Here is a 15,345-nt window from a genome sequence, read left to right on the forward strand (position 1 = left end):
AAGTCAATATGTCTCCGACTGATGCTTGACATTATTTTAGAATAGAGCTTTTCTGTGGTGTATTTTAACACTCTAAACACTGAATTGTTTTCATTTGCTCTTCTTAATTACTGTTCCCAGAGTCAGTAGCCTTGTGCAGACATTGTCTTTCTCATGCCTTTATCTCCAGAATCTAACAGTGTTCCTGGGATAAAGTAGATAAATACACATCTCTAAGACATAACTAAACATTATGTTAGAAACTTAAAGTATCTTAGCTTAAAATTTATGTATAAACTTCTGGTCTTCTATCTAAAGAGTACTCAACATAAAAATTTAATAAATAAGAATGATGACACCCTATAGATTCATTTTAACATAAAATCACAGAATATCAACTAAATTAACAATTCAAGTGCATATTACAGAATATGTATTTGAAACTTCACTGCTGGCAAAAACTCAGAGTGCTATGTCATTTTCTACCAGTTACTTTAGTAGACCAATTAAATGTATAAAAGTGTTGCGAAGTACTCTAAGAAAAAAACTAAACAACAGCTTATTTGTTATCTGAATTTTTAGGCTATAAGACATTGACGATGTCTTGCTAGGCATATATTTTGGTCCTTAAAGTAGAAATCCACATTTTAAAACATACTATGCTATTAGAGTTTTGTTCAAACTTTCCCAATTCCTTCTTTCTCAAGTGTCAGGGAGAACTAAGTCACATGAATCTACGAACCACAGTTGTGTCAAATAGCTATCCCTTACGGGATGCAGAAATTTTGCCATATTGTAGAGCTGATATCATTGAACACAAGGGACTCATGTGAAAAATATATACATTAGGTTCAGGTTAACTGTATATACTTCAAAAATATATTTATGTAAATTGCTCCACTTGGTGAAATATAAAGAGTAAGAGAATATGCATTTTCATTTGGATATTTAAAATTTATTTTCATGTTTGTTCAAGTCAAAGAACTCTTTCTCACATATATTTTTATATTTTAATTCCCAAAACATTTGCAATTTAATCAGGGAGGATATGAAATTAACCACCTGCTCTGGCACTGTGTTGCTGCTTGGTCTTGTGTTCAGAATAACAGTCCTCAGTTGAATAACGTGCTTGAACATCTCATCTTCCATAAAACACAGCTTCAAAAGAAATGCTGGTAAGAGTGATCCTATAAATCCAGCGTAACTCATGGAGAAATCTTTGTGCTTAAATGTTAAATAACCTTTGTATCTAAATGTTAATCACACCTCAGTTGACTATGAAACAAATGTGTAATCTCGGTTCCAAAGGCAAGGGCAATTTACATGTTTAGTATTAATTCATTTCATCAATACATTGTTTCTCTCTTTTTCTGTTTTGCTAGATGTACATGCATGCATTGCATAGTTTATTTTATTAAATGCAATTTTTTATTGACAAGAAGTTTATTTCTGCATTGCAAATAGCCTTTATATTCTAAGTTGTTAAACAAAAGCAGTGAAGTACAATATATTATTGGAAAAAATATACTGATACTGTGTTTATGCCTTATTGTAATGTATAACAAAATATACTGATTTTATATTTTGTTATATATTACAATATTTTTATACTTTTATATTATTATATTTTTTATATTTTTATGTATTTTATATTTTAAAATATATATTATAAAATATATTCTATATATCTTTTATATTTTTATATTTTTATATTTTATATTTTAAATATACTGATACTGTATTTGTGCCTTATTTTAATGTATAACAGAACTGAATCTTAAAAAAAAATTTTTTTTTTTCACTCTATCACCCAGGCTGGAATGCAGTGTAGTGATCTTGGCTTATTGCAACCTCCATCCCCTGGCTCAAGTGATCCTCCCAGCTCAGTCTCCCAAGTAGCTGGGACCACAGGCGTACACCACCATGCCAGCTATTTTTGTTGTTATTGTTGTTGTTGTTGTTTTAGTAGTGACAAGGTCTCGCCATGTTGCCTAGGCTGGTCTCCAACTCCTGAGCCCAAGTGATCTGCCCACCTAGGCCTCCCAAAGTGCTGAGATTACAGGTGTGAGTCACTGCACCCAGACAAAAATAAATCTTGACTGATAAATATTAGTTTTCTCCTGTACATATGTTAATTTAGGATGAGAAAATGAAAAGTCATAGTTTTGGCATGAGTTCAGTGGAGGAAAGACTTTTTAAGTTGACAAATAATAATTGTATATATTTATGGGGTACAATGTGATGTTAGGATATATGTATATCTTATGGAATGAGTAAATCAAGCTTATTAACATATCCATCACTTCACATCCTTATCATTTTTTGGTGGTAAAAGCAATTAAAATTTACTCTATTAGCAATTTTGAAATATACTCTTTTTTTCTTTACCATAGTCACAATACTGTACAATAGATTACTAGATCTCATTCTTTCTATCTAACTGAAACTTTGAACTCTTTGATTGACATCTCTTCTTTTCCCCATCTTCCCTACTCCCCTACTCCCCATCCCAAGTCTTATACCATTCTATGCTCTAGTTCTACAAGTTTGGCTTTTTTAGATTCCATGTACAAGTGAGATTATACAGTATTTATCTTTCCATACTATGCTTATTTCATTTAGCATAATGCCTCCATGTCCATTCATGTTTTTATAGATGACAGAATTTTCTTCTTTTTAAAGACTGGATAGTATTCCATTGTGTATAGATATCATACTTTGTTTATCCATTCATCAATCAATGAACACTTAAGTTGATTACATATCTTGGCTATTATGAATAGTGCTGCAATCAACATGGAAATTCAGTTATTTATTCAACACACTGATTTCACTTTTTTGGGATATATATGTAGAAGTGGGATTGTTAGATGATATGGTAGTTCTATTTTCAATTTTTGAGGAATCTCCATACTGTTTTTACATTAATAATGTGAAAGGATCCCCTTTTCTCAGCATCCTCATCAACATCTGTTATCTTTCATCTTTTAGATAATAGCCATTCTAACAGGTGTGAGGTGATAGCTCGTTTTGGTTTTAATTTGCATTTTCCTTATGATTAGTGATGTTTAGCACATTTTCATCTATCCGTTGACCGTTAGTGTGTCTTTTTTTGGAGAAATGTCTGTTCAGGTCCTTTACCCATTTTTTTCATTGGTATATTTGTTTTCTTGTTATTGAGTTGTTTCAGTTCCTTCTATATTTTAGATATTAGCCAAATGTATGGTTTGCACATATTTTCTCCAAATATGTGGGTTGTCTCTTTACTTTGTTAATGTTTCATTTTATAATTGAAGTAGTCTTTAATCCATTTTGAGTTAACTTTTCTGTGTAGTGTGAGAGAAGAGGCTAATTTAATTCTTCTGCATGTGGATTTTCACTTCTCCCAATACCACTTATTGCAGAGATTATTTTATCCCTATTGTGTATTCTTGGTAACTGTCAAAAATCAATTGACCATAAATGCTTGAATTTACTTCTGGTCTTTCTATTTTGTGCCTTTGGCAAATGTCTCTATGTGCTATTGCCATGCTGCTTTAATTACTATAGCTTTGTAATATACTTAAAAATCTAGTATTATGATGTTTCTAGCTTTTTTCGTTTTGCTCTTAAGAGACTTTTGTGGTTGCATACAAATTTTAATTTTTTTTTCTGCTTCTGTGAAGAATAACATTAAAATTTTGATATGAATTGCATTAAACCTGTAAATCACTCATTTTTCCTATCCATAAACATGGATTTTTTTCCCCATTTATTTGTTTAGGCTTTAATTTTTTCATTATTTTATATTTTTCAGTGTACAGATTTTTCACTTCCTTGGTTCAATTTATTCTTAAGTATTTTATTTTTTTATTTTTTGCTATTGTAAATGAGATTGCTTTCATAATATGTTTTTTTAGATAGTCTGTCATTAGTATATAGCAGTGCTACTGATTTTAATATGTTGATTTTTGTCATCTGCAAACTTCAACTTTACTGAATTCATTTAATGTTCTAACAGGTTTTTTTTTTGTATTGCTTTAATGGATGTTTTAGGGTTTTCTATATATAAGAGCGTTTGGTCAGCCAACGAAAACAGTTTTACTTTCTTCTTTCCTTTTTAGATGACTTTTTTTTTTCTTTTTCTTGACTAACTGCTCTGTCTAGGCCTTTTAGTATTATGTTACACAGAAGAGGTGAGAGTGAGCATCCTTGTCTTCTTCCTGATTTTAGAGCAAAGCTTTCAACTTTTCACCATTGAGGATAATCTTAGTTGTAGGCTTGCCATATACGACCTTTATTGTCTTGAGGAATATTTCTGAGGAAATTGATCAGAGGGCATTCTTTTTTAAAGAGAATCAGAGTTTTGAATTATTTTTCAATGATAATAATAATTTGTAATGCAATACCAAGTTGAAAATGCAATTGCCATATTTCTTTCTTTCTTTAATTAATTCCTCTTTTTAAGCCTCTGGCAGCTCATTCTACACCAAAGGCCTTTGTATATGTAAATTCTAAGTCCCTCAGAATCAAATGTAGACCCTTCTAAAAGTCTGAAACACTTTTTATGAACAAAAGTTATTTTCCCACTTGTATTTGGAAGTTTGTGGGATTTCGGATTAAATAAAGATTTTTGGAGGATGGCTTAAAGCTTACCTAATTTCCTTAAAAATAACCTACTTTAGATTAGAGTTAATCAATAATTTGTTTTGTCTCATAGTCTGATGAGAGAAACCTGTTCAGTATTGCAGTTTGACAAAGATTGCGATATTTTTACATTTTAAAATAAAGAATACTATTTATAAATATGAAACTAAAATGCAAATACATCGTATTTACTACAATAGTACATAATATAACTTTATTATATTTTAATAAAGAGCTTCTATAAACACAAAAATTTAGAGGTTCTTACTGGTGCAAATTAGCCGATTCTGAAAGCTGTGGAGATTCTTTCAGACCCTTTTTAATGATAGAAAGTAAGTTGTTGGGTAGTCAAATATTTAATTTATTTCCAAGATGACAAATGACTAGAACTACTTAAGCTCTTGGAAAACTCTAACTGGATTTAGAACATAACCAAAATTTTATTTTAACATGTAAAAATAAATCTTGTATGGCTTTGTCAAATTTATTTTAAAAGTACTCTAATAATTATCAAATAAACAAGTTTAAATGATTGCCAAAACAGTAAATGTAGCTGATTAAGAATATCGAATGGTGGAAGTCAATTCTTTCTTTAACCAATTTTTAGATTTTGCTGTATTGTATTGACATCTATTTTATTTAACTTGCTAATGATTTGTGGTTAAGGTTGTAAATATTTATGTACCAGTTTTTTAAAACTTAGTATTTTATAAATTTAGAGCATTACAGACAATACAAAACCATTCTTATTTTAAAAATAAAGAAACTGAGGCCACGTTTATTAGGCTTACTGATGAGTGGAACCAGATTTTAAGAGTTTTGGTATAGCACTCTCTCCAGTGCATCATTCAACTGTCATTCTAGTTGCATTGTTAAGCAGGTAACTGCTTTGAGACAGCCTTTCGCTGAAACCTGACTTTTCTTTTTCTGGGAGGATATTGTGGAAATTATCAAGTGAAGAAGGGGATAACAGTGTTTAGACAATGCTCAATGAACAGAGGAGTAAAGTGAAAAATACAGTGACTGCTCTTAATAGAAAGGAAAACAATAATTGCTAAAAAGAGTACTGCCAAATAGTTTTGATTCTATTTTTTATATTGCCTTTTTTTATTTTAAAGAAAAGTTTTAATCTTTTTTTTTAAAAAATAGTAGGTTCTAGCAAAAAAAAACTATTGGCATTAAAATAATAATTTGTGTTTTTAAGTTAGCAATTTGACTAACTTTATAAAGTTGATTAAATTGATCAACTTTTAAAATTGATTTAAAAATATTTGGTATAATGATAACAATTTACAATCAACTTTTCCTTACAAAATATTTATTTATATTAAGGCCTATATAGGTTTCAAGAGGCCATTACCCAAGATAAAGTAATACAATCTGTAATATAATTACCAAAATAAAAATAGAAATGATTTTATGTTTTTAGGGAAACTTTAATATTGGTCTCATGTACTCCTAAGATACCACTGAGTACATGCAAAAAATTCAGAAAATGAACTGCATGTATTTAGAATGATAAAGAAATATTGAAGCACCAGACCCTGATAATACATTAAGACTTCAGGATTTGCTGGTCCAAATAGCCTTAAAATTGTAACACTTGGTGGAAGACACTTTTGGTTTAACACCTAAAATTCAATACCAGTGACCATTAGCTGGAGTAACCTGAGCAATTTCATTTGCCATACATCTCAGGAAAGTAACATAATGTCGAATAAATGTTCAGAGATTTAGAAAGCAAAGAGAGCCCATTCAACTGAGATATTAGAAGAAATTTTATTTATAGTGGCAAAAATCGCTTGTGCTTGTGCCCATGAAAGTGAAATGTACTTATCTGTCCATTTCTGATGCTATCTTCAGTAGGTAATTCATCATGTATCTCCGTGGGAGACTTCTTCTAACCCCTTTTATAAAGATCCTGCAATACAAAAAGAAACAAATAGAAACAAATGGTTTCAGCTGAGCCTGGAAAAGAGCAGGTTCAGGATCAAAGACAGGGCTCAAGGAAGGCACTCACAGAATTAGAGCAGCTTTGCTGGGGGACAGGGTAAAACTGAAGAAAGAATACTGAAGACTGTAAAATCCGATGAAGTAAAGGAAAAGAAAATGCAGGAGCCCCCTCCCAGCTGCCATGCGTTGGCCTTTATCTGCCCATAGCTGAAGATAAGCAGCTTGCTGGAAGGCAGAGTTCCATTTAATGCAGTTTAATTTTACATGATGCTTCATACTCTCAATGCTCCACCCTGTGGTTTGGCCTTTTATACATAGCACCATTTGCTCTGGGGAGATAGCTCAAGTCAACGCAAAAGGCTTTCTAATCTAACATGAAAATAATGAATTGTGTTTATAATTGAATTATTAGCCAAGCGAAGACTGCTGAGAAATGCAGTATGGCATTTCAGTCCAGCAGTATGACATAAAATTATATCTCCCAACACAAAATAACTGATTTAATGTGCTCCATAAGTGTATTCCCAAAAAGACTGACAATTTAAAACTGTCTTGAATATGGCAAGTGTTTTCCAGACGTACAGTGTTTGTGTTTGCATCAAAATGAATGAAACAAAGAATTAACTGCTTTGTATGGGCAGCAAGGCACTTCCTTTTCAGCTAGATCACTGATATCCACATTGTCTATATCCTTGATCCTAGTAATTATAATGTCCATTTGATGGCCTAAACTAGACCATTCAAACAGAAGTTTGCATTAAGACTCCTTCATTCCTCACGAACTGAAATCTCAATGTAGGTACTCATTCTTCTGTTATTTCCTTGGTGCTTCTTGAGTAGTTTCTTGGATTTCTTAATGATCCTTTGATCTCTGGAGCCAATTATAACTATTTAGTCCGTTTCAAGTGTAAATATCCACTATGTATGCTCCTACATTATTGTATAGTGAAACAACAATGCAACCTGAAGCCAGAAGACGTGAGTTTTAGTCTTGTCTTTTGCTACCTGTCTAATTTTGAATGTTGCTTAACCCCTATTGAACCCCAGAGTCTGTTTAGCAGTTGTATGGCGATAACAGCCCCCTCAAAGAGCTTTTGAAAGACTTAAATGAGATAAGTAATATGAAAACACCTGTTAGACTCTAGTTCTTCCCTAGACACCACATGTCCTGCCAGTTCATATTTGAACTAATTTTTCTCCATTCAGGCTTCTGCCTTCTGAATTTCTACCTCAGTGCACATCGTCATGTCCTCTTCTCCAGGAAACAAAATCAGACATCTTATCTTCTCTGTCTCACTTTCCCCATCCAATTCAGGATCTGACAATGTTGTACCAATGACACTTCAAAATTATTCTCCTGCTCTCTGTTCCCACTACCTCGGTTTGGGCTCTTATTGCCTCTTGACCAGCTTCACTGGTCTCCTTGCCTTAAGTCCTTCCCCTCAATAATCTGTCATACACTATGCTGCCAGGGTTATAACATAAAGGTGACTATAACACTCTCCAGCTTAAAATTATTTAATAAGAACTGTTTTACATGATATGGAGGCAGCAACCCCATCAGTGTCTCATAAATTGCCATTATATTTTTTAAAATCAGAAAAACAAAGGTGGTGCCTGAAAGATTCTGCTAATAGGTTTAATTACCGCCAACCAGCCAATAGCCAGGAGAGCTTGATGGGTCTGGGTGGAGGGAAACAATTAGTGCCCCACCTCTGCCTTCCCTGATGAGAGGGCAATCATTGCTTGTCTGAGGCTGCATCACTTCACTCTCCCAAACCAGCTTCTCTGGAACTCAAAGAATGAAGTCCTGAAAGCAGGAGAAAAAGCCTTTTAGCAGACATGCTAAAGGCTAGATTTTTTTCATCCATCTTTTCTGAGTAACAAAAATCAGGCAATGAAGGTAAATATATTCTTTTTTTTCTCTAATGTATTCTTTTTTTCAAATTATACTTTAAGTTCTGGGGTACATGTGCAGATTGTGCAGGTTTGTTACATAGATATACACATGCCATGGTGCTGGTTTGCTGCATCCATTGCCGGGTCATCTACATTAGGTATTTCTCCTAATGCTATCCCTCCCCAGTCCCCCCATCCCCTGCTATTCCTCCTCTAGCCCTTCACCCCACAGGCCCCAGTGTGTGATATTCCCCTCCCTGTGCCCCTGTGTTCTCATTGTTTAACACCCATTTATGAGTGAGAGCATGTGGTGTTCATGTCCCTGCCAAGGACATGAACTCATCCTTTTTTATGGCTGCATAGTATTCCATGGTACATATGTGTCACATTTTCTTTATCCAGTCTGTCACTGATGGGCATTTGGGTTGGTTCCAAGTTTTTGCTATTGTAAATTGTTTTTGCCACAATAAACATATGTGTGCACATGGGTCTTTAAAATAGAATGATTTATAATCCTTTGGATATATACCCAGTAATGGGATTGCTGGGTCAAATGCTATTTCTATTTCTGGATCCTTGAGGAATTGCCACACTGTCTTCCACAATCGTTGAATTAATTTACACTCCTACCATCAGTGTAAAAGTGTTCCTATTTCTCCACATCCTCTCCAGCATCTGTTGTCTCCAAATTTTTTAATGATCGCCATTTTAACTGGTGTGAGGTGATATCTTAATGTGGTTTTGATTTGCGTTTCTCTAATTACCAGTGATTCGGTAAGCTTTTTTCATATGTTTGTTGGCTGCATAAATATCTTCTTTTGAAAAGTGTCCGTTACGTCATTTGGCCACTTTTAGATGGGGTTGTTTGTATTTTTCTTGTAAATTTGTTTAAGTTCTCTGTAGATTCTGGATATTAGCCCTTTATCAGATGGGTAGATTCCAAAACTTTTTTCTCAGTCTGTTGGTTGCTGGTTCAATCTATTGATAGTTTATTTTGCTGTGCAGAAGCTCTTAAGTTTAATTAGATCCCATTTGTCTGTTTTGGCTTTTGTTGCCATTGCTTTTGGTGTTTTAGTTATGAATTCCTTGTCCATACCTATGTCCTGAATGGTATTACCTAGGTTTTCTCCTAGAGTTTTTATGGTGTTTTAGGCCTCATGTTTAAATATTTAATTCATCTGGAGTTAATTTTTGTATAAGGTGTAAGGAAGGGAACCCATTTCAGCTTTCTACATTTGGCTAGCCAGTTTTTCCAGTACCATTTATTAAATGGAGAATCCTTTCCCCATTGCTTGTTTTTGTCAGGTTTGTCGAAAATCAGATGGCTACAGTTGTGTAGCATTATTTCTGGGGCTCTGCTGTGTTCCATTGGTCTATATCTCTGTTTTGGTACCAGTACCTTGCTGTTTTGATTACAGTAGGCTTGTAATATAGTTTGGAGTCAGGTAGAGTGATGGCTCCAAGTTTTTTGTTGTTGTTGTTGTTTTTGTTGTTGTTGTTGTTGTTTTGATTAGGATTATCTTGGCTATGTGGGTTCTTTTTTGCTTCCATATGAAGTTTAAGGTGTTTTGTTTTTCAACTCTGTGAAGAAAGTGATTGGTAGCTGGATGGGGATGGTGTTGAATCTATAAATTACTTTGGGCAGTTTTGCCATTTTCACAATATTGATTTTTCCTAACCATTAGCATGGAAAGTTTTTCCACTTGTTTGTGTCCTCTCTTATTTCCTTGAGCAATGCTTTGTAGTTTTTGTTGAAGAGGTCCTTCATATCCCTTGATAGTTGTATTCCTAGGTATTTTATTCTCTTTGTAGCAATTGTGAATGGGAGTTCATTCATGATTTGGCTCTCTGTTTATCTGCTATTGGTGTATAGGAATGCTTATGATTTTTGCACATTGATTTTGTATCCTGAGACTGCAAAGCTGCTTATCAGCTTAAGGAGATTTGGGGCTGAGACAATGGGGTTTTCGAAATACACAGTCATGTCATCTGCAAACAGGGACAATTTGACTTCCTTCTTTCCTAATTGAATACCTTTATTTCTTTCTCTTGCCTGATGGCCCGAGCCAGAACTTACAATACTATGTTGAATAGGAGTTGTGAGAAAAGTTATCCTTGTCTGACACTAGTTTTCAAAGGGAATGCTTCCAGCTTTTGCCCATTTGGAATGATATTGGCTGTGAGTTTGTCATAAATAGCTCTTATTATTTTGAGATACCATCCACTGATGCCTAGCTTATTGAGAGTTTTTAGCATAAAGAGCTGTTGAATTTTGTCAAAGGCCTTCTCTGCATCTATTGAGATAATCGTGTGGTTTTTGTCTTTGGTTCTGTTTAAGTGATGGATTAGGTTTATAGATTTGTGGATGTTGAACCAGCCTTGCATCCCTGGGATGAAGCCAACTTGATTGTGATGGATAAGCTTTTTGATGTGCTGTTGGATTCGGTTCACAAATATTTTATTTTAAACATATTCTTTGAACTGATTTCTCTAAGTAGTAAAAATCAAGAGTGAAATACTAACTGCCCTCTTCTCCATGTGCAGCAATGACCGAGACTAATTTATTTACTCTAATTCTCCCCTTTCTAGTCTGCTTCCCCCTTCCCTCCCTTCCTCCCTTCCTCCCTTCTTCCCTTCCTTCTTTCCTTCTTTCCTTCCTTCCTTCTTTCCTTCCTTCCTTTCTTCTGTAGGACTACCACATTTTCCTTGATTTTTGTCTGTTTCAATAATAATTAGTAATAGATATACTTTCCACATTTTCCTCTAAATTATGAAAGGCTTTCTCAAGTTTCCTCTTCCAAGTGTTATTCTGCAGTTAACTTCCTCAACTATGGATTTTAATTATATTTTTACATTTTAATTTCTTTGAAATCTTTTATCTTACTCTACTACCTTTCATCTCAGCATCAAGGCTTTTCATTGTGGTTTCTTATCCTGAGCTTTATTAAAGATGCATAAAGGTCTTGTAAAAATAACTTCTGGTTCCTGTGAGAAATCATTTTCAGAATTATGACCTTCTCTGATTTTGAGACTGATATTTTCACTGGTCTTGTGTAGATCCCTCTTCTTCACTTTCCAGTTACGTATTCTAGAACCAGGAGAAATATATAAAAAGGATATTTTTAAATAAAAAGTTTGTGTTCACAGCATTCATAACAAAGTTGGTAAAAATTACAACACTCAATGTGTGATGTTATCAGGGAGTTTCCTGTGTTCTCCTTACTCTTTGATAGTCTACCTGTGAGGAGAAAATGCACTTCTGTATTCCAATTTTATCATCCCTGCTCCCATCTTCTCTCATCCCACATACCTAGAGGTACTGTATATTGATACTGGATGTTATCATCTCTGAATAAATATGGGGAGATGAGGATGAGCCCAGAAATAATACTCTCTTGCTACTTAAAAAAATCAGGGCCTCAGGATAAAGGATTAGCTGCACTTTCTCTGAGGTTCTATGCAAAACAGTAGAGATAATATTTTTCTTTAAAATATTTTTTGTTTTACTCTCTTTTGGAGAAAACAAGGCTGCTGTGTTTCAAGAAGTGGCATGTGGGTGCTCCTTATTGCTTTCAGCTTCATCAACTTTATGGTTTATGGAAATTCTCTGTAAGCTGCTGTTATTAGTGATGTCTCTTTCCTTCTGTTTTCAGGATCATGTGAATTTTTGATATTATCAGTGCTTTCTGAAATATTTATAGCAATGTTGAAATAAGTTGTGCAAGGGTTACTACTTAGAGACATTTTAATTCCACACACACAAAAAATAAATAAAATCTAGTAATTGAGAAAATGGATATAGAGGAGTAAGAAGAACCTAGGAAAACTTTTAAATGCTGATGTTCCTAACCTCTATAAATGTGTGTGTGTATGTATACAATTTATTTTGGACAAGTAAACGTCAGCTCAGTTTCTTTATTTACAAAATTAGAGCAAATATATTATACTTACATATTATTTCGTACAACTTTAATTTCACGGCAATGTGAAACCAAGTCAATATGCGGATACTTGAGGCTTTCTGTATTATAATGAGTTCACAAAGAAGCTAGTGCTGTATGAAAATTTCTAGCCTAATCCAATTTGAGTTCTTCTTTCTATAGCATTGATTTTCAATTTTACTTTTGTTTTTAACAAACTACAGTTCATAAGTATAAATGTTTCTGTTTTTGATGAAAGCATTTTCAATCACAGACAATTTTGTGATCAGCAGAATTAATTAAAAATAGTGTGTTTCTGGTGACGCATTTGTCTACCATAGGTGGCTGACACTGATGGATCTTTCTCAATCCATAGTTCAATGAGACTACCCTAGTTTAGCTACAATTTTCCAGATTTAAAAGAGAAAAGAAGAATGAAAACCTTCTGATTATGAAGTATATTCAATGGAAAAGAAGTTTTATGAACTCAATGAGTATATTCTCTTTTAATTGACTGTAATGTGAAGTATAAATGATAAATAGTCTGGGGAATGACTTATCCTCTATCTTGGTGGTCACTGGGACAGAATTCTTCTTCCAGTCACTCTATGACTTTAATGAAAAAGTTATCAAACTCATATCTTTTTTACTTCAAAGAAATAGTATATAATTGAATACACTTTAGCATTCTGAACCTAGTCATCTTACATAGAGCATTTCATTCAAATCTCACAAAAGTCTCTAAAAAGTGAGTTTTGCAATGTTTTCTTTACAGACAAGTAAATTAAGATTGGGATAGGGTACATAAGTTGCCCTATAATATATACCTAATTAGTGGCAGAGCTAAGATTTTATCTTGATGTTTCTGACTCAAAAAGTTCATGTTCATGAGCATTATGTTAAATGCATCAATTAGGATTTTGTCTTCTTCATTTTGCAGAAACTTGACTATAATTGCATAACCAAACAGGACTTTCTTTATTGCACATGACAAGTAGTGCAATGCTGATGTGGGTACTTAAGGAAATCTTCAAGACCCAAGCTTCTTCTAGTTATCTTTTCTGTCATGTATAGCAGGTGATTTTTATCCTCCTTGTTATAAAAAGGCTGCTGTGTCTCTGGTATCATGAAATATATGCATTACAAGCAGGAGGAAGAGGATGAGCAAAGGAGTAAAATAACACCTGTTATTTAATTAAAAATTTTTTTTCTTCGCCAGAAAAATAATAGCTTACCTGGAAGCCTTCATAATATGCTTCCATTTATAGCTCATTAACCAAATCTACACTGTAGGGCTATTCTAAACTTCAAGGAAATCTAGGCAGTCAATTTTAATCTTATTTACTGAAATATAAATTAGATACCATGAACTTCATACATTAATATACACAGGTCTATGGCCTTGGGCAAATGCATACATTCATGTAATCATTACTCCAGTCAAGATACAGAGAATTCCATCTTGAGGGGGCAAACTTAATTGAGTATCTTGTCATCTTGAACAAAATTCAGGTTCTATTAGAAAAGGAGACAAATAGTATTAGGTAGGCAATAGGCAGTGCCTGCCACACTAAGGTTACATATGGACATTTCTGTAATGGTTTAGAAGCTGAACTGCAAGACAGGAAATACTTCTTGATGAGAGAACACTTGAGTTACAACTAACTTAGCTTAAAAAGGGAACTCGGATCAAGTCCCTCAGACCTATTTATGTCTCAGTTTTCTAATATGAAAAAAGGTCTTGAAAGATCTTAAAGGTGTCAAAAATTGTTTTCAAATCAAATGAAATAATTTATGTGAAAGCACATCAACATCTGTAAAGCCCTATATAATGTAAAGAATTGTCTTTAATTTTCATAATCAGAAAAGTTTGATTTAGAAAATGATGATGACCTTGAACTTATGGGCCTGAAATATCACAGTTGTGAAATTCAAATATTCTTGTAAAAGATACTAACTTTAAAATGTATTAATTGCATACACATCAAGGCGATAAACAGCTATAGACACAAAACATTTTTTAATTTGCATTCGTTTCAGTTCTCTTTCAAACTATTTTTATTTAAGTAAAATAATCACAGATTTGTAATTTTCAAAACCTTCAAAATATACGTATATTTATAACTAACAGATTATTGTATGATTTCCCAGTTTTTATAATATTTAAAAAAATAATGCTTAGTCTTTTGTTCATATGAAATGTAAATTTTATTTTGAGAAGTTGTACTTTTTCCAAAATCAAAGAGTGTTGAATCTTTGGAGTATCTTAGAGAAAGCCCATCTTTCAAAAATTGCCCTCGTTGGAGAAGAAAATCCTCTGTTGAAAGTCATCTCATGGAATCAGTTGCAAGAGTTTAAAAATTAAAACCTATTGTGAGTGTTGGGGGACACTCTAGTACCAGAGCCCCTGATTGCTTATTGTTCAGGATCTATGAAGAAATGTGATTATTTGTAGTATTTATTACTCAGATTCATCAGAGCACTACTCTGAACTCAAACATCTTACCTAAATATATCTCTTCTTTGCAGATTTTTACCATAATAAGTGAGAACCAATGCTAATCTTTATTGAAAATAAATATATCTGGTAATCCAGACATGTATTTCCTCTGGCCTATTACCTTTTTTTACATTAAAAAGTTGATGATTATTATTTTTCATTACAGTCTTTATCCTTTTGTACATAAAATTTTCAGGTTGGATTCAGTACTGGCTTTATTGGTCCTTGGGGAGGCTGCCAAATTAAACATGGCCTGCTTGAAAGCTTTAATGGACCTAGTGAAAGATTTTGTTTCAAGCATTATGTCTGTTCAAAATCAGGTAACATTGCTAATTTATATAAGAAAAGAGAACTGAAGAGAAAGAGATGTTATTTTTGCCACTATTTAAATTGTATATCATATTAGGGCATATAATATATATAACTCTGTAATAATAATTTTAATTAAATATAAAAGCAAATTTACCT

At 33.1% G+C, this 15,345-nt stretch overlaps 1 protein-coding gene across 4 annotated transcripts in view; it reads left to right on the plus strand.

The window, feature by feature from the left end:
- TMEM232 (transmembrane protein 232) overlaps window positions 1–15,345 on the plus strand; it is a 342,108-nt gene that overhangs the window by 113,989 nt on the left and 212,774 nt on the right. For all 4 annotated transcript variants that reach the window (XM_074382794.1, XM_074382800.1, XM_074382803.1 and 1 more), the window contains 2 exons: window positions 1,021–1,154; window positions 15,074–15,197. In XM_074382794.1, coding sequence (XP_074238895.1) covers window positions 1,021–1,154; window positions 15,074–15,197 — 258 coding nt within the window. The remainder of the gene's footprint in view (window positions 1–1,020; window positions 1,155–15,073; window positions 15,198–15,345) is intronic.

Source organism: Saimiri boliviensis, chromosome 1 (assembly GCF_048565385.1).
Source record: "Saimiri boliviensis isolate mSaiBol1 chromosome 1, mSaiBol1.pri, whole genome shotgun sequence".
Classification (NCBI taxonomy): domain Eukaryota; kingdom Metazoa; phylum Chordata; class Mammalia; order Primates; family Cebidae; genus Saimiri; species Saimiri boliviensis.